Source organism: Takifugu flavidus, chromosome 12 (assembly GCF_003711565.1).
Source record: "Takifugu flavidus isolate HTHZ2018 chromosome 12, ASM371156v2, whole genome shotgun sequence".
Taxonomy (NCBI): Eukaryota; Metazoa; Chordata; class Actinopteri; order Tetraodontiformes; family Tetraodontidae; genus Takifugu; species Takifugu flavidus.
Window position 1 is genome coordinate 6460360 of NC_079531.1, and position 20512 is coordinate 6480871.

At 46.1% G+C, this 20512-nt stretch overlaps 1 protein-coding gene across 34 annotated transcripts in view; it reads right to left on the reverse strand.

Moving 5' to 3' along the window:
- The window catches only part of LOC130534543 (muscleblind-like protein 1), a 43325-nt gene that overhangs the window by 12790 nt on the left and 10023 nt on the right, over positions 1–20512 (reverse strand). For 28 of the 34 annotated variants that reach the window (XM_057048753.1, XM_057048749.1, XM_057048762.1 and 25 more), the window contains 3 exons: positions 17956–18818; positions 7797–7907; positions 1062–1232 (listed from right to left, as the gene is read on the reverse strand). In XM_057048753.1, the coding sequence (XP_056904733.1) occupies positions 1062–1232; positions 7797–7907; positions 17956–18129 (456 nt within the window). In that variant the 5' untranslated portion in view covers positions 18130–18818. The remainder of the gene's footprint in view (positions 1–1061; positions 1233–7796; positions 7908–17955; positions 18819–20512) is intronic. The other 6 variants (XM_057048772.1, XM_057048761.1, XM_057048776.1 and 3 more) reach the window with 2 other exon arrangements.

A 20512-nucleotide genomic window follows, 5' to 3' on the forward strand; every position in this document is an offset into this window, starting at 1 on the left:
TTTCTGCGCTCCCAGGGAGATCTACTGCCTCTGAAGCCCTTTTATGGCTTCCTCAGCTCCTCTCAATGGGCCTTTCACCTCAGCCCCAGATAACGCCGATGAGCCATCGGTTAAATGTGTCTGTGTAAAACTTTTTCTTATATCAGTTGGGGACGGCTTCACACCAACTGCATCCATTAAATATAAAGGAAGGGGAGACGCAACTCCGGGCTCCCTGGAGGGCCCGCGGACTCGCAACCCAGGGATTCACTTGATCCTCAGACACCGACACACAGCATTGCACGCATAATAGAGCTGTGTCCTTCATGTCATGTAGTATTGATGGAAACGCCCCTCAGCGACAACAGTCCAACACCCGTCTGTCGTTCCAGAATAAACCACGCTAATATGAGCAAATACAACAGTCCCACTTCTGTTTCCACAGCGCCTGTTGCAGTGATGTCACCAAATCAAAATATCGCCGAAAATGAAGGAAGGAAGGAAGGAAGCAAAGTTATATTAAAAGGTTCGGGTATACATTTCAGAGCTTCATAGATGATCTCATGATTAAATGGTCCCAAATAAATATTAGCATGGGCTAATAAACATAAAAGTCAAGGGAGAGGATTTACTCTTGTAAACAATATCTTTGATGTTCTTACCCTGCATAAATTATTATTGGGCTAATGTTAGTTATGTTATTGTTAAAATAAAATAAAACCCAGCATTCTGAATTTCCCTGAAGCTTTCTGGGTTGAAGAGTTCAGTTATCATGTCTGGGAAAAAAAGCAAACAACAACAAAAAAAAATCCCTTTCAGTGTGTCTTAACCAGTTTTGCTCTATTTAGAAGGGAGGATTTGAATCAGTTTAAAAATAGCTGAAAGCAGAACTTTGGTTCTTTCTTTTTGCATATGATCTCAGAATCACTTTAGCAAAGTCAGACAAAATCTTCTGATTCTCACACCAGCTTGCTGTAACTAGAGCCCAGCTATGGCCCTTTTTCATCATGCTCTGAGTGTTAATTGAGTCTGTCACCCACGATTCCGTGGTATTTTTTACAGGCGCTCCAGCATTGACTCACCACCGGCTGCAGCTGCGTGCCAGGTATCATGGCGTTGGCGAGCTGCATCTGCTGGGCCAGCATGGCCATGTTTTTCTGCTGAATTAGGTTGTTCCTGCCATTGATCTCCAGCTGGGTCTTTAGGTGGGGAGGAGGGTGCAGGTACTTGCAATTTTCCCTGGAGCAGCGGCCCTGATGGGAGAGAGCACAGAGGGATGAGCAGGATAAAGACATGCAGGGCGAGGACAGCGTTAGCGCTGTTAGCTGATGCGAAGAAGTAATGAGGCATGACTCCCTCCCGTTCTGCAGGTCGCTAAACTAACACCCCTGACATCTGGACCTGCCAGAGTTTGTCACTGTAAGACGGATCGGTTCCACTCCCGTTTCCTTCTCTGTCACTAACGCTCACATCAAGGAGGGAAAACCGCCTATATTTGCTTTATCACCGCAACGAGCAATCAAACAAGCCAAGTGTGTTCATTTTAAACGCTCACAAGGTCAAGATTTGCATTTAGTCCCTAACAGAGGAGGGCCGAGCTCCTGTTTTTATGGGGGACTTCTGTAAGAAATAAGAGTATTAAGTGCAGAATCGTGACGTATAAAGTTACACGTTAATAGAAAGAGAGAGGAAATTCGCTAAAACTGACTTTATTGGTGGTCTCAATTGATGATGGATGTTTTACGAGGTTCTGGTGAATCACTATTGATCGCCGCCCAATTTAGACAAATTACAGCATCGATACTTTACATAACAGAGCGAGAGAGTGAGAGAATAGGCTGGAGCATGAATGTCAGATCGATGCTCGATTGGAGACTTCTCTAACAATAAACACACCCATCAGAGAGCTCCGTGGGGGTGTCTGACTGGGAGTCGGGGGTGATTATATTCATCCAGTAGCCTGACGGGAGGAGGAGCGGATGCTATTGATACCGTCATAATGCCCCGTCCAGCGAATGCTTCTCCACCCCTCCCTTCATGTCTCCAGAGCCCCCCCCCATCGGCCGTTATTGTTGTTGCCCAGTCATCCTCCACACAGTCAACTGTTTCCAGAGTACGTGAGCAGCCCCCCCCCCACACACACCACCACCTCCACGGGGAATTAAAGCCTCACAGTCATGCTCCTGCTTATCTCAGGGAGATTACATGCCGCCCGCTGTGGCCAGCGATGACACCTGCTTTCATGCACACTCGCTCCCACTCCTCCTCTGTCAGTCTCACCGACACCCCCACCCCCTAAACAGCCACCACCACCGTGTGCAGTCTGTTCTTCCTAGCTACAGCGGGGAAGCGGCGTTGGATTGGAGAGAGGCAGAATGTTAAGAGTTCTTGCAGCATTCTCATTGGCCGAGAGCGGCGCTCGTTCCTGGCTTGACGGGCGGCCTTGAGGCCCACATTAACAAACGCTCCGAGTCTGACCAGGGCTGCGCCTATTGATCAGCGCTAATGAGCTAATGTCTTCCGATTTCCCAGGCACACGTAGTCGGCTGCTCCGTGCGTGTTGAATCACATGTATGTTTGTGCTTGAAAAACTAGAGAAACAAGGCTGGTCCTCATAATCAGGTTTTACACGCTGAAAATGTAGACAAAGGTTACACGTCGCTAAAGACTCACATCCTTTTTTTAAAAAAGATAAGGCTGAAACTGACTTAATCTGTGATATGTTGCATCTGCAAGCACATATTTATCTAGATATACATATTTAGACCTTAGCAACGGTGGCATCAATAAAACAATCATACATACCTGAGGCTGGAAAATATACAAATTAGTTATGCTTGATTCTGGCTAATGAGGTTAATTTATTTGTTGTTTGCTGATCTGTTCAGATGGGACAAATATTAAGGCCCTAAATCTCGGCTTTCAACATGTCAGATGTTATCTTGCTGCTGCATCTGATCCTGACACGCGCACAGATGCCACGTTGGTACACGAAGGCGTCTGACAACCTGGTGGCAAATACGTGATCTGTTTAAGGCTGCATGAGGAAAGCCTGACAGATCAGAGGGCGTTTAGATCACTTTACATCGCTGCAGATTTGAGTGATCGGGGAAGAAAGTTTTAAAAACAGCATCAGCGGTGAATCGACGGTGAAGCGAAAAGCCGAAGTATCGAGGTAGCAGAAAAATAAACATGCGAGTGTGTGACAATTACTGGGAAAACCGCAGGCCACAAAGTTCCTGCAGGCCGGCCAAGCTCGCATTTGGTCGAGAACCAAGCGCCTTCCTGTCCAAAGGACAAGCGGCCGTACGCGCCAGACTCGGTTTCAGGAGCAGGGGAACAAACAACACATCATTCATACGATAGTGTGGCTTTTTTGGGTTTCCAGCTATGATGGCAGTTTTTCCACGTCTTTCCCCTCCTTTCACCTGAACCCGCCCAACAGCAGCGCTCCCTCCGGCTGAAGGGCACGACTACATCGTTCACTCAAGATGACGGCGCTCCTCCGAGGCGCTAATTTGCTAGCAGACTACCTACATCTGTCTGTCACGCGGTCCCTCTCCGGTCCGGCCTGCTCGCCTGAGTTTTACAGCAGCGAGGCGTTTACGAATTGTCCCCAGCTGCAGGTCGAGGTTTAGGAAAACGTCATCGACTGAATATAGATGTTACAGTCTAAAGCGTTTTTGTTATGACAGGTTTTTGACTCTGTGTATGAAAAGGCTTGATTTGCTTTTAACTGGCAGGCATGTGGAGGAGATGGAGAATTCTGCTCTTTAAATCACCTTGGCCTCAAAACATTGAACGTCTTTCACTTAGATTTGCATTGACATTCCCAGCCACATACACATCCTTGCTCTTCTATCTTTGTGAGGACTTTTATAGACATAATGCATTACCCAGCTGCTTGCCCTACCCATCCCAACTAACCTCCTAACCCAAATCTTAACCCCACACAGTCCTGTTAAGTTGTGAGAACCAGCCAAAATGTCCTCACTTTACTAGCAGGATAAGTATTTTGGTACTCAGTATGTAGCACGTCCAAGATTACACTCACACCCACACACACTCGGCTCTTCAAGGACAATTTTATGTTGCGGTAAGGTTTGATATTCAGGAAATCGAAAAGAATTCTGAAGAAATGTTCAGGAAGTTGGCTGCCTGATTTGGTCCTGCAACACAAAAGCCGACAGCGCAGAGCGCACGTATGCAACTCACTCAATAGACACAATGATGCGGCAACAAAGGCGCCTTTTTTGAGTTATTCGGGTGCCAGCGACAGCTTTCGTGTCCTTGGAAAAGACAAAGATCATCAAGCCATCACAGCGTTCTCCACCACACAAGCAGCGGTGCGGGATGTGATAACAGGTGTTTGCAGAAGGCGGCGCGATAATAAAAGGGATTAATGTAATCTGTGAATAATATCTAACCCCACAGAGGAATCTTACCCACAGCCAAGCAAAGACACGATAATCTTCAGGGCTTTCGCACAGATCCATAATGAGCCGATCACAGCGAAAAAAGAATTACTTTCAAGCTTTAAATATTTAGGAAGAACACTGCAATCACCTCGTCTCTTAAATAATCCTTAACAAAGAAAAACTTAGAGCTGTGTGTGTGTGTGTGTGTGTGTGTGTGTGTGTGTGTGTGCACCTACAACACAACCTCAAACTGTCTGAATTATTTACTGCCTTTGCTGGTTTAGCAACTGTGAAAGATGTGTGACTGGAACTGTGAGAGATGAACCGCTGGCAGAATTATTCACAGTGTGGGAGCAGAGCCAGAACCAAGAACAGAGACCAGAACAGGAGGGACGGAAGAACTCAGAAAAAGAGGAGGAGGGAGAGAGGCAGAGGTTGGGACTGCACTTCGCCACTAATGCTAATCAGAGCCGCCCCAGTGATTTGGACACTGTTGTGGTGGGAGATGTCCAACGGCTGCAGAGCACGATGCTTCCTGCACGTTCTCTAATCAGCCACCGATTCCCGATGATCCTTTAATCTGCCGTCCCCAAAGACTTACTCCACATGAACCGGGCATAATCTGGCAGCCTCTGATCTCCGCCTCATTCCCCGCCTCTGTTCACACCACGTCTGAGCCCCCGTCAGGTTATAAAGAAGCACAAGAGGTGTAACAACTGTTCGGCAGCAGCTCTGGGCCGCCGGTGTCCCGGAATCCACGGAAATTATTCATTCTCTCCCAGTCGTGTCTCTCCTGCCTCTTACCAAAGACAACCATCAATTAAAGTGCTGTCTGGATCAGTGCTGCGATAAGAATTCATGAGCGTGCGCGTACACACACACACACACACACACACACACACACACACACAGCCATGCGCTACTCTTGACCCAAAGCTCCTGCTGGCGAGCTTACACCAGTCAAATTATGACATCAGACGCAGCACAATGAACGGCCTGTCTGAGGACAGAGAACGCTGCCAAATTAGGCACACACACACACACACGCACACACACACACACACATTATATAACATGGGAGGAAATCTGATGACAATGATGTCTTGGTCTCCAGCGGCAACCACAAAAGAAGATCACCCCTTTTATATTCCATCTCCTAATTTGTCACAGTGTTGCTGATGATACCGACAACCATGATGTCTTCCCCCATTATTTATCAATACCCATCTTGGTTGCATTAGTAAAATTGCCTGGATGAATTAATGACGCTAAAACCATATTTAAAGGGACGGAGCGATAAGCAAAGTACAGACGCGCATAGAAGACAGGACGCAGCGGCGGCGAGCGGTGACGCAGCTTCAGGGCAGAGAACTGCTCTGTTGGAGGATGAGGCACACTGTATGTGATCCCAGTCCATAGAAAGCTTTTAGTTGTGGAAGTCAATCAGCCAAAACACCAATTAGAGCCCCCAAAAGCACTACTTAGTCCTCCAGTATGTTAGCACGGCTTCAGTTAGAGAGGCAATAAAATCATTAGCACAGGAAGCTAACCACAGGGCTCAATTGTTGCCGAGTGGCTGCACTCTGAGCCAAACTGAGCACTTCCTGTTATTTTCCTTTTTTACTATTACGATGACCACTTCCTTCAAAGAGATTGAAAAGTCCGATAACAAAGTAATATTCAACTGATTCGTCTGTAAGGGTACCTCCTTGTAACTGGTTCTACTCTCACACCGATGAGGTTTATAAAAAAAAGAAAAGAAAAACACTTTTTTGACAATAGATCTCTACTAATGCTGCTCAATCAATAAGGTGAAGTAAACACAGAAGGAGAAAAACATATTCTTCTACAGTTAGCTCAACTGCACAGCTACAAATGCTGCCAGTTAGCCACTAGCGCACCTGTTTATTGGCTTAACTATTATATAATAGGTCAGCTGGAGGGGGTCCAATACTAATTAGCTGCAGGGGTTATCAGAGCCGAGCAGAGTCTGGCATACATCGGTCATTAGATCGATCGCCTTAGGTGTGCTCACTCTTGGTAAAGGACAGTCACCTGATTAAATGCCCTAATTTAGCTCTAACTGTAGCTTGACTGGGAGTTTTTCAGTTAAACTATCTATCCATCCATCCATTTTCTGTTGGCCACCACTTATTACCGACTAGGGTCAGGGGTCGGAGATGATTACAGCACACAAACCTAGAAGCAATTCAGGAGTCTTTGGACTAAAGGAGACACCAGGCAAAAAGAAAAGAAAATCTGAAAAGTCTGGAACAAAAGCATGTTTTGTTCTCTTTGACAAGATATCACAGTCATGACATCTGTGACAGATCATTTATTTTTTTTTAAAAGAAAATGTTTTTAACTGCATTTGCAAAGCAGAATTGTAAAAAGCAATAAGTCAACATGCAGAGACAAAACTGCCCCCCCTCCCTGGTCTGATCAGATCTGAACTGTCGACAAAGCTGCAGCTGTTTGGCTAACGTCAGCCCCCGACGGCCCTTCGCCGATGACACTCAAAGCAAATCAATGTGAGGCTCTTAATGTGAACACGTTGGCTCAGACACACACGGTGACACCGGTGTTTAGACTTCTACAAAAGTTCTTAGCCGCCTAAGCCGATGTTTATCCTCGGTCTATGCTACTGTCATAGCGGTTTAAATATCACAACACGGTGAAATACTGGTTATCCTTTTAAAGCAGATCCTCATATTCGCTAAAGGTCAGTGTGGAATCATTAAAAGGTTGTCGTGTTTCATTCTCAGCCCCCGAGACCCTCCTTTGGTCTATCCTTCATAGATATCCTTTGCTAAATGCTCGGTGCACGATCCTTCCCTCTGGTAAAGGAAGCTGGAGGTGAGTTAGAACCTCGTTTTCCACCTCTAAATGATCTGGCTGCAGATGTGTGAATTCCCTGTGTGTGCGGAGGCGCAGATGTTGAGCCAGACAACAGAGTTTGTCAGATTTGCTCTCATTAGGTCTGCGAACGTGCGCACATGTGCATGACGGCAGGTAAATATGAGGTCTCGCCTCCACCCTGAAGTCCCAAAATCCCTTGTTATTAACCCCCTCCTCCATCCCTTCATCACGTTTTATATTTCCTTCCCTGACTGAATATTCACAATCTCCTAAGATTAGTAGAATTCAGCCCAAGCCTCCATTCATTGTGCCAAGGAGACTGTCAGCAAACGGAGCCATTAAACCGGCTGTAATGGAGGGCCGATGTACGGGATTCAACAGCTTTTAGCCCTAATTATTTTCCTGACCGCCTTTTTAATGCTCAGCTGCACGGGCTTCTGGGAAAAGACTCCCTCCGCTTTTAATCCACTTCTGTCGGGAAGGCAGGTGGTGAGAACGGAGAGGGAGGAACGCCGAGCGCCAACGTGCTCCTTCGATCACCTGAGGAAGGTCCGGTTGGGTCACAGACGGGATCGAGTCAGCGTTCTGGAACGTTCTGTTCCGCTTCTGATGAGTCACGCGGGACACGTCGGATAAACATGAGACCGCGCCCTGGAGCCGCGTGGCAGAGTGGGAAAAAAATGAGAGGAAGATATCAGACGGGGCAAATGTGACACACACACACGCGCGCACAAACACACACACACTCCCACACACACATCTATATTGTTGTGCTACAGTGGCTGCCTGGAGGTTAAAGCCAATAAAAGGGGATTAGCATTCATTATCGCATGAACTGAAGATACACAACCACCAATTCATAGCACAAACATGCCGAGGACACACACACACACACACACACACACACACACACACACACACACACACACACGGCCAGATTTTTTTCAACACCTTGACTTCCTGGATCTGTTTGAGGTGCTTCAGAGAAGAAGACTGTAAAATGTTTAAAAATGACATTTTAACGATAAAAAAAAAATCCTGTTGCACAAAAAGTTGCTCAGCAGTACGTGTTCGTGAACCACGATGGTCTAAAGGAAAAAGAGGTTTTACAGGATGTCATTCGTTAGCTTGTGTGTCACGTGGCGTGACACAGTGTGTCTTAATCCCGCCACACCGCTCCACCCACGCGCGTGCACGCTATGAAACCTCGCCGAGCGCTGTCTCCGCGGAACGCTTTCCGCCTGCGCACTCGTCCTCCTCATCGATCGCCATCGATCGCAGCCGGCTTGCTCCACTTCAGCCGAGAGCTGAGCAGCGAGGTCCCTGGGCGGAGACGCCACCCTCGTCAACGCAACGAGCAGCGTCATTACCGACAGAAAGGTCATGGGGTCGGGAATTTGTCCTGACTTTTATTTCGCCGTCTGATGGTCGTCAAGTCTAGACATCACATTTAAGCAGGAGGCTGCAGCAGGAGGAGGGGGGGGGGGGGCGTGCTGTCTCACACGGCGCAGCTGCCGTATCTCTGATGGCGGCGGCCGATAGCGGCGTAATCCCATTAGAGCCTGTTGAAGAATCACAGTGTTCACCAGCAGGCCCGGGAACATGCGCAATAACAATAAAGGGATATCACAGACATTCGTCAACGCCTACCCCCCCTCCCCTCCTCCTGTTATTGCCTGCTCTTCATCTACAACTGTCTGTCTGGACGCCACCGCCGACGTGACGGCGGCGGGCGCTGATGCTCCCATCCGTCATCCGTTCATTCTCTTTCACTGCTCCTGACTGCAGAAGGCGCTTCTTTGCTTCTCTCTGGCCATGACATCATCCTCGTCCCGACTCAGTCTCCCCACTTTTGATGCCACCCTGATAACACGAAAACAGCCTCGAAACAGGTTGGCGCTCGCCTGTGGGGGGGAAACGAGAGGGCCCACGGGGGAAAAACAGGAAGATCACCCCTCCGCAATGGATCGAAGTTGGTTGCAGACAAAGTGCTGCTAAACAGCGCCGTTTGCGTTAATTAGCGCTTCTCTAATGACCTCTCTGGTTCCCTGCTCCTCCTCTCCCCACTCCTCCATGTTCCCTGCACCCACTCCCACGTTTTACTGCTGCATTCCATTAACACTCCCTCCTCACCTTACTCCCTCTGCCAGGCCTGGCGATGCTCCGCTCTGCCCCTCGGGGGGGGGGGGGGGGGGGGGGACGCGGGGTGAAGGAGTGCGTTTCATAAAGGTGACAGATCCTCCTCCTCTCCTGTTTGTGGTTGATGGCTCTCAGAGATGAGATTTAATGAGCCTCTCATCCACCTCTGATTATTTCCTAATTAAAGGAGTGAGTGATGGGGGCGAGGAGGAGACGCACTAGTACATGTTTACAACCGCGGGGTGAATGGAAAAATAAAAAAACAACAAACATGCTAATGGCAGAAATGGAGACAGAACTCGTCCAACCCCGCTCACCCATCGGGGATGTGTGGGAGGCAAAAAGCGGGGGAAAATTGCACGTCTAAACTCGAAAAACCGTTAATAAGGTCCAGAATTAGTGGAAATCTGTGTTTTTGTTTGCAACAGTTGTAACAATCAGGCTGATATTTCTGCTGTCGAGCGTACATTTAGCTCACAGTCGTAATAAAGACTCATTAGCGATGAACCCTCTGCTGCCTGAACATTATTATTTTAGGAAGAGGTCGGTTACAGATTACATTCACATTAAAAGAATAGCTAAATTAAGAAAAAAAGGTTTAAAGTGACAGAACGGCCTCGAATGTATTCATTCGTGACTTTTTTTTTGTTGTTTATTTGATGCTGAAAAGTCCTGATTGTACTCTTACTGGAAATTATTTTGTGATTTCAAAGGAGAGCAGAGTACACAAAATCTGATGGTGAATATGATGGGATGGATGAAAGTTGCGCTTCTCTCATTCCGCAGAGAAATTAACAGTGAGCGCATACAAGCGCGAGAAGTTCTTCTAATTTTATGCCAGGCTGTGAGAGATCAGAGGCAACGAATTCAGCTCATGCACAGAGAAAGTTGTAAATGTTTAACTTGCACCAATGCAACAGCGCAACGTTTCCCCTGACTGCAACATCCTGCTACGGATATTCAATTCCCCTCAAAGCAAAGCCGTGATGTGATCGGGTACCTGAGGTGCAGGTACATGGCTGTACCGAGGCGTTATCTGCTTCACTGACGTCTGCTGGATCTGCGCACTGCTAAATCGATCTGGTCCAAACCTCTCTGATCAGAAGAGAAGTGAAACCAGGTGGAGAAAACCAAATTACACCAGCGCATCCTTGAAGTGAGTCAGCTGTCTGCCTGTGCCTTTGTCTACCTGCTACTTCAACATTAGCATTAGCTGCCTATTGAATCTGAAAACTGATTAAAACAAAAAAGACAAAACACCACTTCCAGAGGGGGAGGGGAGGTAGACTGCGGGTGGAGGAAGACAAACTGAACTGGACGCGACCACAACAGATTAGATATTCTGTTCACAACGGTGGAGGAGCAGCAGGAACAACAATAGCATGGCGACGAAATGACTCAGCAGGCTAGCTCATATTCCCTCCAGACGGCCTGTGCACGGCCCTCCTGTCCAGCACATGCTGAGAGGCACTATGCAATAATAAATCCCGTCCGTGCGTGCAGAGAAACGCACGCACCGAGCCGGAGTTGGCGATGTGCAGGATGAAGGGGCTCCAAAAGGAGAAAGCGAGACCCCTGCGTGTGGCCAGAGGCTATTTCTGAATGCCCTTCTATGTGTTTTGGCTCTAATGTTGTGTCATGTCTCTATGCTGATGCAGCATGTTTAAAGATGGATATGTGCACGTGTGCGTGCGCTGAGGCAGCTTATCCACAGATGGATGTAAAGATGGTGGCCTCTCTGAGGACAGAGAGACATTTCACCGGCGGCGTTCCAAAGGTTATCCCGTTAGATGGAGGCTTCCTCCCTAGTCCAAGGCCATGAAAGCATCCTTCCGTGTGTGCGTTTGAATTATAACAAGCTAAAATCAAACACAATCCGCTCATGGATCTCTGGGAGTATCACGCGGTATCCACAGGCATACGGCACGAGACAAGCAACGTATGTAGGAACGTCTCTCTCTCTCTCTCTCTCTCTCTCTCTCTCTCTCTCTCTCTCTCACACACACACACACACACACACAGGAGCCATTTACTAGAGTCTCCATCTATCCTCTGTGTGTTTTTGGGCTGTGCGAGGAAGGAAACCTTTGCAGAAATGAGGAGAACACTCAAAGTCATCATGAAAAGCTTTTAGGGCCTTTTTTTATGATCGAAGCCTTTGTTTTCCCCATCACTCTTATTAAATTATGAAGCTGCTGGATCAATAAGGATGTACAGGTCTTGAGTGGAAGAAATTAGTTTTTCCTCCAGAGACTCCTGAGTTTACATTTCTCAGTGAATGATGTTTTAAAGTGATACAGCTGAGTCGTGTTTACAAGAAAAGCTGAAGGGAGAACAAGAACAGGACAAAAATCAGCAGAAGCGTAGGATTTTAAAGATGCAGCGGGTTAAAAGCAGACATGTTGCGTAGACACAGTCCCCAACAACGCCAGCGCTCTGAACTGTGAATGACGCCAAGCGCCGGCGTGATTCATCCCGTACTGATGGGAAACAATCGATCCAACATGTCTCAATAAACAAAAAAAACAGTGACGCAAAGGGGGGAAAACAACACGGAATGTGAAATGGAAATGAAAGTGTCTCGAATGCAGAGGGAGAGCGAGGGAAAAATGAAAAAAATGGGAGAGAGGAGAGGGCGCGGGATGGGTTGAGTAGAGACAGATTAGTGGAGGTAATGAGAAGCGAGGATGAGAGAGGAGAGCGTGACAGCAGAATACAGATACGGAGCAGATTAACACTGCTGGAGTGTGTTTCCCTTTCAAAGTGTCCTTATTCAATATTCACTGAGCACACACACACACCACACACACACACACAGGAGCCATTTACTAGAGTCTCCATCTATCCTCTTGTGTGTTTTTGGGCTGTGCGAGGAAGGAAACCTTTGCAGAAATGAGGAGAACACTCAAAGTCATCATGAAAAGCTTTTAGGGCCTTTTTTTATGATCGAAGCCTTTGTTTTCCCCATCACTCTTATTAAATTATGAAGCTGCTGGATCAATAAGGATGTACAGGTCTTGAGTGGAAGAAATTAGTTTTTCCTCCAGAGACTCCTGAGTTTACATTTCTCAGTGAATGATGTTTTAAAGTGATACAGCTGAGTCGTGTTTACAAGAAAAGCTGAAGGGAGAACAAGAACAGGACAAAAATCAGCAGAAGCGTAGGATTTTAAAGATGCAGCGGGTTAAAAGCAGACATGTTGCGTAGACACAGTCCCCAACAACGCCGGCGCTCTGAACTGTGAATGACGCCAAGCGCCGGCGTGATTCATCCCGTACTGATGGGAAACAATCGATCCAACATGTCTCAATAAACAAAAAAAACAGTGACGCAAAGGGGGGAAAACAACACGGAATGTGAAATGGAAATGAAAGTGTCTCGAATGCAGAGGGAGAGCGAGGGAAAAATGAAAAAAATGGGAGAGAGGAGAGGGCGCGGGATGGGTTGAGTAGAGACAGATTAGTGGAGGTAATGAGAAGCGAGGATGAGAGAGGAGAGCGTGACAGCAGAATACAGATACGGAGCAGATTAACACTGCTGGAGTGTGTTTCCCTTTCAAAGTGTCCTTATTCAATATTCACTGAGCACACACACACACACACACACACATCTTTATACAGATCCCCCCCCCCTTTTTATTTTTTAAATTGTTCTCTTCCTTCCTCTCGTTTGTCACCTTCTGAACCAAATATTCCAGTTCATCACCATATTGAGGAAGACGCATTGTTATTGCAATTCATTTTCAAGTGTTTACTTTTTTTTTCATAAATTATTAAAGCTCTTCCTAGTTGTGGCTGCTTAAAAGTGAAAAACAACATCCAATATCTTCTTCAAAACCTAAGAATCTCAGAACTTGATGAGTTTTATGCAAAACTGTTCAAATAAATTTCCAGCTTCAGTGGCCATTGGTTGCTTTTTAGCATTGGCAGTAAGAAGTAAATAATTGTTTTTATAGTTTAAAGGCGTTTTCTTCAGTGTGTGTGTGTGTGTGTGTGTGTGTGTGCGCACGCAATTGCTTAAACAGACCGACAGAATCTGACACGTTCATATTTGCGATATGGAGACGCATTATTGAATAAAGGTCGACATTAGGAGAGTGGGAAGAAAAACCCGGTCGTGCTGAGATGACGGCTTTGTTAAAGCGGAGCTGCTGTCACACTCTTACCGCTTAATGTCAAAATAAATGACAGAAATTATAGATTTTGACCCACAGCTGCACAAATGCTCGCCAAGGCAATGGCTGCATTCAGAGCTCTGGTGGTGTCAGCGCTCAGGTCCAGAGAGACAGTTCCTCAGAGAAAACCCGAGTTTGTTCAGTCCCAAAGTCACATTCCAGAAACGTTGATAATGATTAATTGTGCTTTTTGGGAATCTGGGGCAATTGTTAGCCCTAACCCAACCTTTTCCCAAAACCTTTTGGCACCAGGCCCACTTAACATAAGTGACACAGTTTCCCACAAACAAATAAACCCTAGATGCACCATTAATCAGTCCCATGGGCAGGAGTCCAAACCCAAAGAGAAAAATTCATAAAAAACACTCAAAACTGTCTCTGCAAACAGGTCCTAGGAAAATCCAACAACTCTGATATTTTGACATGAACAGCAGCGCAGCAAAGGACAAGCAGGTTTATATACACCTGTGGACAATGAGACACAGGTGCGACACAGGTAAGGTTAGGCTGATTAAAGATCAGACTGACAGAAGCAGAAATGGTGGACACAACACAGACAGAACTGAATCAACAATTAGACGGAACTCAACAACAAAGTCCAGCTGCAAGCATGAAAACAGCTGAAAGGATTCAAATCAGGTGAAAATGTAAAGAAAAATAGATTGACGTGTATAAAACACCCACGTTGGTGCATTCGCTTGGAAAAACTGAAAGTGTAAAGTGTAAAACTAAAGTGTAAAGTGCAAAGTCAAAATTGTAAAGAAAATCAATTATAATGTAAAAAAGTTTGATGCACGCAACAAGAAAAACAGGTGAAAGGGTGAAAAAACAAAACAAATAAAAGTATTATTCCCGAGACGTTAAGGGGACAGATGGACATGGTGGCTTCCATCTTTCTACACATGCGTTCACAACTGATGCTGCTCCGCTCCGCTGGGGTCATTAGCGGATCGGCTGTACGTTAACAATGAATTCTAATTAGCAGAAACATAAGGTAAGACAGCGTGGCGCGTGAGTTCCTGCCCCCCTGTTGCTAATTTGTCAGTGCTCCAAAGTCAACATACTTAATCCAGACAGATTTGTGTCTCCAATCTGTAATTAGGGCCCTCGGAGGGGGAACGTCGACCTGTCGCTTCAAAAATAAAAATGGCAGCGTCACAAAAAGACCAAAAGGTGGCCTTTATGAAAGAATCAGGACGGATTTCAATATTTCCATGATTTCTGGAGCATCTTTAAAATCGGCTCGTGTGGCGTGAGCGCAGCACTTTTGATTGCTGCCGACATTTAATGAGCAGGGGAAAAAGTATGAACAATAACCACTCTGTAAAAGACTGCAATAAAAAAACAACATAAAAGCGAGTGAGGAGAAATTTGTCAGAAGTCTCGTTACTGTCGGTAGCCAGTTCACCAGTTTCCGTGGATATTTGGCTCCCGCTCACCTGTTTCCCATCAGAGCCCAGTTGTGAGTTTATTGTATTTCGTCAGCCCAAAAACCTCCAGATTTCCTTTTTACTCTCCTACAATGAGATCTTTTTTCCTCCCCGACTGCTAATGACAACAAGCTGCCGAATTCTTTCAGCGGGAGCTCAAAGCGCGAGCGAATGCCTCCTTTTATTCCCCTCATATGGACACTCGACTGAACAGTTTGGGTTTACAGTTTAAATAACTCAAATCGGACTAACACGTCCGCTGTTCTCAGTGTGGTTTCTGGGTTTTTTTCCCCCACTAAACCCAACTAAAATATCGTATTGTTTCGATATAAAAGTAGAAAACGGCCACTTTTCCCACCACTGCTGCTGTATCAGCAACAGCGACTGAACCTTCGGCCTCGTTCTGATTCACTTCCTGATCCCCTCTGTCCTCCTCAAATGACACACACCGAATGGAACTTTCCACATCATCCCGACTCCATCTCTTTCTGACGTAGTGCCAAAAGAAAGAAAGAAAGAATTTGCTAAGGATGTGAGGGGAAATAAACGACAAACAAACCAGCTGACCAACAGAAAGGAAAGTGTAAAGGAGAACTGGAACTCAGTGGAGAACTAAGAGCTTTGATTAAAGATAAGAACGAGGGAGAAAGGGGGATTATCTCCCTCTTTTCTCCGGCTGCAGGCGCTCCCTTTCTCTGACAGGCTGCGTTTCACGAGGAATGAACTTTGGGTGGCGAGCCAAATTATCCAGGAGCGCAAAGCCGCGTGTAGCTGACATCCATCCTTTCTCACTGCTTCCCCCCATCTCCAGATAAAGCAGATCTATCATTCTGTCACGGGGGCAGCGGAGGGAGGGAGGGAGACGGTCTGTGGAATGCCCTGGCTCTGACAGCAGGGATGGGTGCCGCGCTTCCCTGCGTGTTACCCACCACCCCTGTTCTTCTCACCTTACTGTGATCTGTGCGGCCACCCAGCAGCTCCCGCGGCCATTCCCGTCCGACCAAAACCCACCTAAAGCAGATAGAGCGACACCCCTCCCCACTGGGCCTGGACTAACCATACATCCTCCCCTCCTGGCTGAAGCCTGGAGAAATCTGTTGGGTCATATGGACACGCCGGACACCTGTTGTTCTACTGCAAAGTAGTCATTTCTTTTAAAAAAGTTAAACATAACAGAAGGCCAGGATTTAAAGAAGACTTTGGTGGCATATTTGGTGCACAGCATCGGCCCGTGCCAACTCTAATTGCTTTGTTGCGAGGCTGAGTTGAAACATGAGATGGAAAGTTGTTTTCCAAGTCGTCCAGGCCACATGTTAATAGCGGTTTGTCTGTTTTCCAGTCAGTCATCTGCACCGGTCCCGACCAATATGGCAAAATGGTTGCATGTTTTCTGGGTTGTTTTCATCTTCCCATTAAAATTGTAACAAGATTCACTGTGAGAGGAGTCCTGTTGAATCTTTGAAAAACTTGCTCATCCGTCACTATCAGTCACAAACTCTTCAAACCACATCTATCAGCACAGGGTGTTATATTTTAACATTATAATCAATAAGTGACTTAATACACTAAAAAGAAAAAATTAAAAGTATGAAGGAACGGAGACGGCTTGTTTTAGCTTGATCTTAAAATCACACAAAAAATGTAGGAAAATGCATCTTTATTTCCAGCCACTGGTTAACTTGGAGTGGATTTAGATTGTTATACATATTTAATTAGTTGTTGGGTTATAAGTAGTCGCCCCACTTTCATTTATAAATTAATTGAAGTTTAATCATTGCTATTGCTAAATAACGCAATAATGTGTTATTAGACTCAGAGGACAGACAAGATTAAGAAAACATCCTGATAATAGCATGAGATTACACAAATGTAACTTTTGTGTGGTTTTATTTGTTATTAACTAATAAGTTGAAATTGAAGACTAGACTGAGTGGACTATACTACTATAGTTTGATTAGCATTTAGATGTAGCTCAAGGATATATCTAATGAGATATGCCAACCATTAGCACTTGCGAACGCTTGCCAACATGCAGAGGGCGCCACAGCACCTTCGATTTACACTGACTAATAAAAGTATCAGCATGGTCATAGTTTATTTAAAGAATGTATGAAATTATCTGGTTAACATATTTTTCGCACTACTCTGAATCCTTGGTACTCTCGAAAACCCCTGTTCTACTTTCCTCTCGCTTTCCATCTGTTTGAGAATGGTGGTGGTGGTGGGGTGGGGGAGGTGTTTAGCGAGCAAGCGTATTGTCCCAGAGCCAGGGCAAAAATAGACGGTAAATTTCAGAGCCTTGTGAGAACACCCTGCTGTGCCGCGTGACCTCAAAATAACATACAGGCGCACACGTGCAAGCATACGACACGGCTGCCCTACTTCCACGTTTCCCGTTCAGCCTGTTGATGCGACGATCGCGACGTGGTTGCGCGATGTGCCAGCCGACAAAGTATTGCAATGAAGTCCTGTGCCAGCGGAGGAAGCTCTGAGTAGTGTGTTTGGGTGTTAATGTGATTACAGCTCCGTCTTAGCTAACCACAGCCCCCCCATACACAAATCCATGTATTTCTGTCTTTGTGGGGGCTTTCAGCGATATAATACATCACCCAACTAACTCTTTAACCCTAAACCCAATTCTGACCTCAACATTAAAATAGCATCTTAACCCTCAAACAGTCCTTTGTATTTGTGAGAACCAGCCAAAATGTCCTCAGAAGGAGTATTTGGTGCTCAATATGTAGCAAATGTGGGCTAACAGATAAATTGACAACGTTCCTGTTTTTCCAGGCCTTGACCTTCTCTACTGCAGCTATATCTTTTATGTAGGGCTGACAAAGTTCTTGCTGGACTAAAAACCTTTTGAAGGAAACACTGGTCAGCACTGCAGGGTGAAACCAAAAATAGCAAGACGGGTCGGTGATGAATGTACCTCGTGCACGTTTGTCATACTCACCTTGAGTGAATCAAAACAAGCGATAACTCTGCCGTTTTCCACCTGGCAGCTCTTGGCAGGGTGGGCGAACTTGCACTCGCTGTCCGGCCGTGAACACGTCCCTCTCTGGAATTCCCGGCAGACCTCCAGCGTTAGCCACTTTGTGTCCCGGATCTGTGTCACATTCACTGCCATTTTGATCCGGACGGATGGGGTCGGCTCAGTCAATTATGTATCCGACAAATGCGATTATGTTTGTGCACTATTGAGGACACTGGGACAACTGGCGAGAAGAAATAGGAAAAGGACATGGGAGTAAGACAGTTTTTGTCTGGAGGGGCTGAAGCCTGAGACTGGTCTACCACCTGCGGGCCATCATATGAATCTGTAATACCTCTCCTTCTCAGCCTGTCACCAAGGGTCTGGGCTGGTAACAACCACAGAGCTTTACAATCTCTTTCTCTCTGGCTCTCAAATATTCATGCCAGTCCTTCTGTCGCCAGTCCTACACTCAACTGTCAGATGAGACAAACAGCAAAACGCATTATCGATTGACTTGGCCCATGATGAGAAGCTACGAGGTGGGAGGAGAGTGGGAAGGAGAAAAGGAACCAGAGAGGAGCTGGTGGACAGTTGGAGACTCCCGTTCAGAGCAGAATAGCAGAAGAGTGTTCTCAGACGGAAGAGCGGATGTGTCTGGAAGAGGGGCCGATTGGCATGGATGGAGACAGGGGTGTGGAGGCTCAGTGGAAGAGGTCGGCTGTTCTCCTGGTCCTGGAGCTCCTGCTGCGATTGACCTCAGCAGACTTGGACAGGCACGAAGGCTCAGGCGGAGTCCATGGAGCCACACAGCCGACAAGGTCAACCACAGAAGGCACTTCTCTCTGTAGACAAGGAAGGAAGAGTGTCAGTCAAGCAGGGACCGGCTCATTTTCACTCGTTCTGCCGCAAGCGCTTCCTCACAGAGGCCGCCACGCTCTCATCTACAAAAATCAAATCAAGCAGGCTAGCACCGGGAGCGGAACCACACATTCAGGCAGATGGATTATTACAAAAGAATGATGGGGAAAAAAAGAGACCAAGTGAGGAGAAAATAAGGAAAATGACAAGAATCCCACTAAGAGAATATCTGCTTGTATTAAAAATTCAAAAGAAATGAATCAATCCAAAGATTTATATAACAAAACCTAAAATTAAACCATTGCCATCCGAAACAAAGGACAGAGGGGCACAGACTTAACCACTTTTAAAATTCAAAACCCTCCCGCACACTCATTAAATCCTCCTAAACTCTTTGCTGAACCCTTCACTCACATTCAGTTGTTAAAAGAACTAAGTGTCCCCCCCAAAAAAGAACTTCCCACAGCTGCTGAACTTACAGTAAATACACCCATTCCACACTTTTTAGATCCCTCGCACTCGAGAGCGGGATTTTATTATTTATTCAATTGATTTTGATATGAAAACCAATTTTCAGAGGGTTAAATCATTCCGAAATGATGACTGCGACTGCAAGTTTGCTGACATGGAACTCCAGGTCATTGCTGCTCCACATCAGTAAATATCAAATATAATTCTGGGTATAAATAGATGTAAGCTGCAACTTGATTAGCATGTTATGACCTTGTAATTACGTTTAGGACCAAATTGGAAACATCAGTATCTCCAGACAGTTTGTATGGAAAACCATCCTGCGACAATGTAGATTTACCAAAATTAAATTTGAAATGCAAGGAGGAAATGTGGTCCTGGTTTATGACTTGCCTTATGCTTTAATAGACTTAAACTCTTAATATGGTCATTAACGCTATTAACCTTTGCTGCTACAGTTCGTTTCAGACGCCTACTGTGGGGCCTTTGGGACTTTACAGCTTGCAAATTTCTCACGTGGTAATTCTCAACTGTCTTAGTTTCTGATTCATTTGCCGTTACTTGATTATTTATTAATCAGGGTTTGAGTTTAAACATGCAGACACGCTCGAGACGATCTACTGAGGTTCTCATGTGAGGTTCTCTTCTGCGCGAGTTTGACGCGCTTGTCGGTGCTGGAGGGCTGATCTGAGGAAATCGCAGCACGTCCATCGACTAGATTAAGATCGATAAGGAGCAGAGCGAGGAGCAGTTCTGGTTTTTTGAGAGAAACTTCAATAAACCCGAGATCGGAGGTATTTAGAATGCACGGCAGTGAGACAGAAGGCGTTGTGATTCTCTGATGTCTTCAGGGGGGCAACACAGATGAGGAAAATTGAGGACTGCTGAATCACCACGGCTTACTTTACCCAACATCTGCAAGAAAGCACCTGATCACCGGACCCGTGCTCATTTGATTTAGTCCTGCTGAAGAAGCATGAACTGCTGCCCTGGAGCAAATTTAGATTTGGACATTCTTTGGCTACAAAATGAATCTCAGCGCTTCTCTTTCAGCGTGCTCTGCAGATGAGCGCACAAACGGAACATCCACGTCTCAAACACAGCTACGAGCTCACCGGTCTTAAAGAGGCCCCATCGTTTCAGAGAATAACAAAATAAGCAGTTCTGATGTCAAAGAGGTCCAGGCTGGAAGCAGTAACAGGCACTC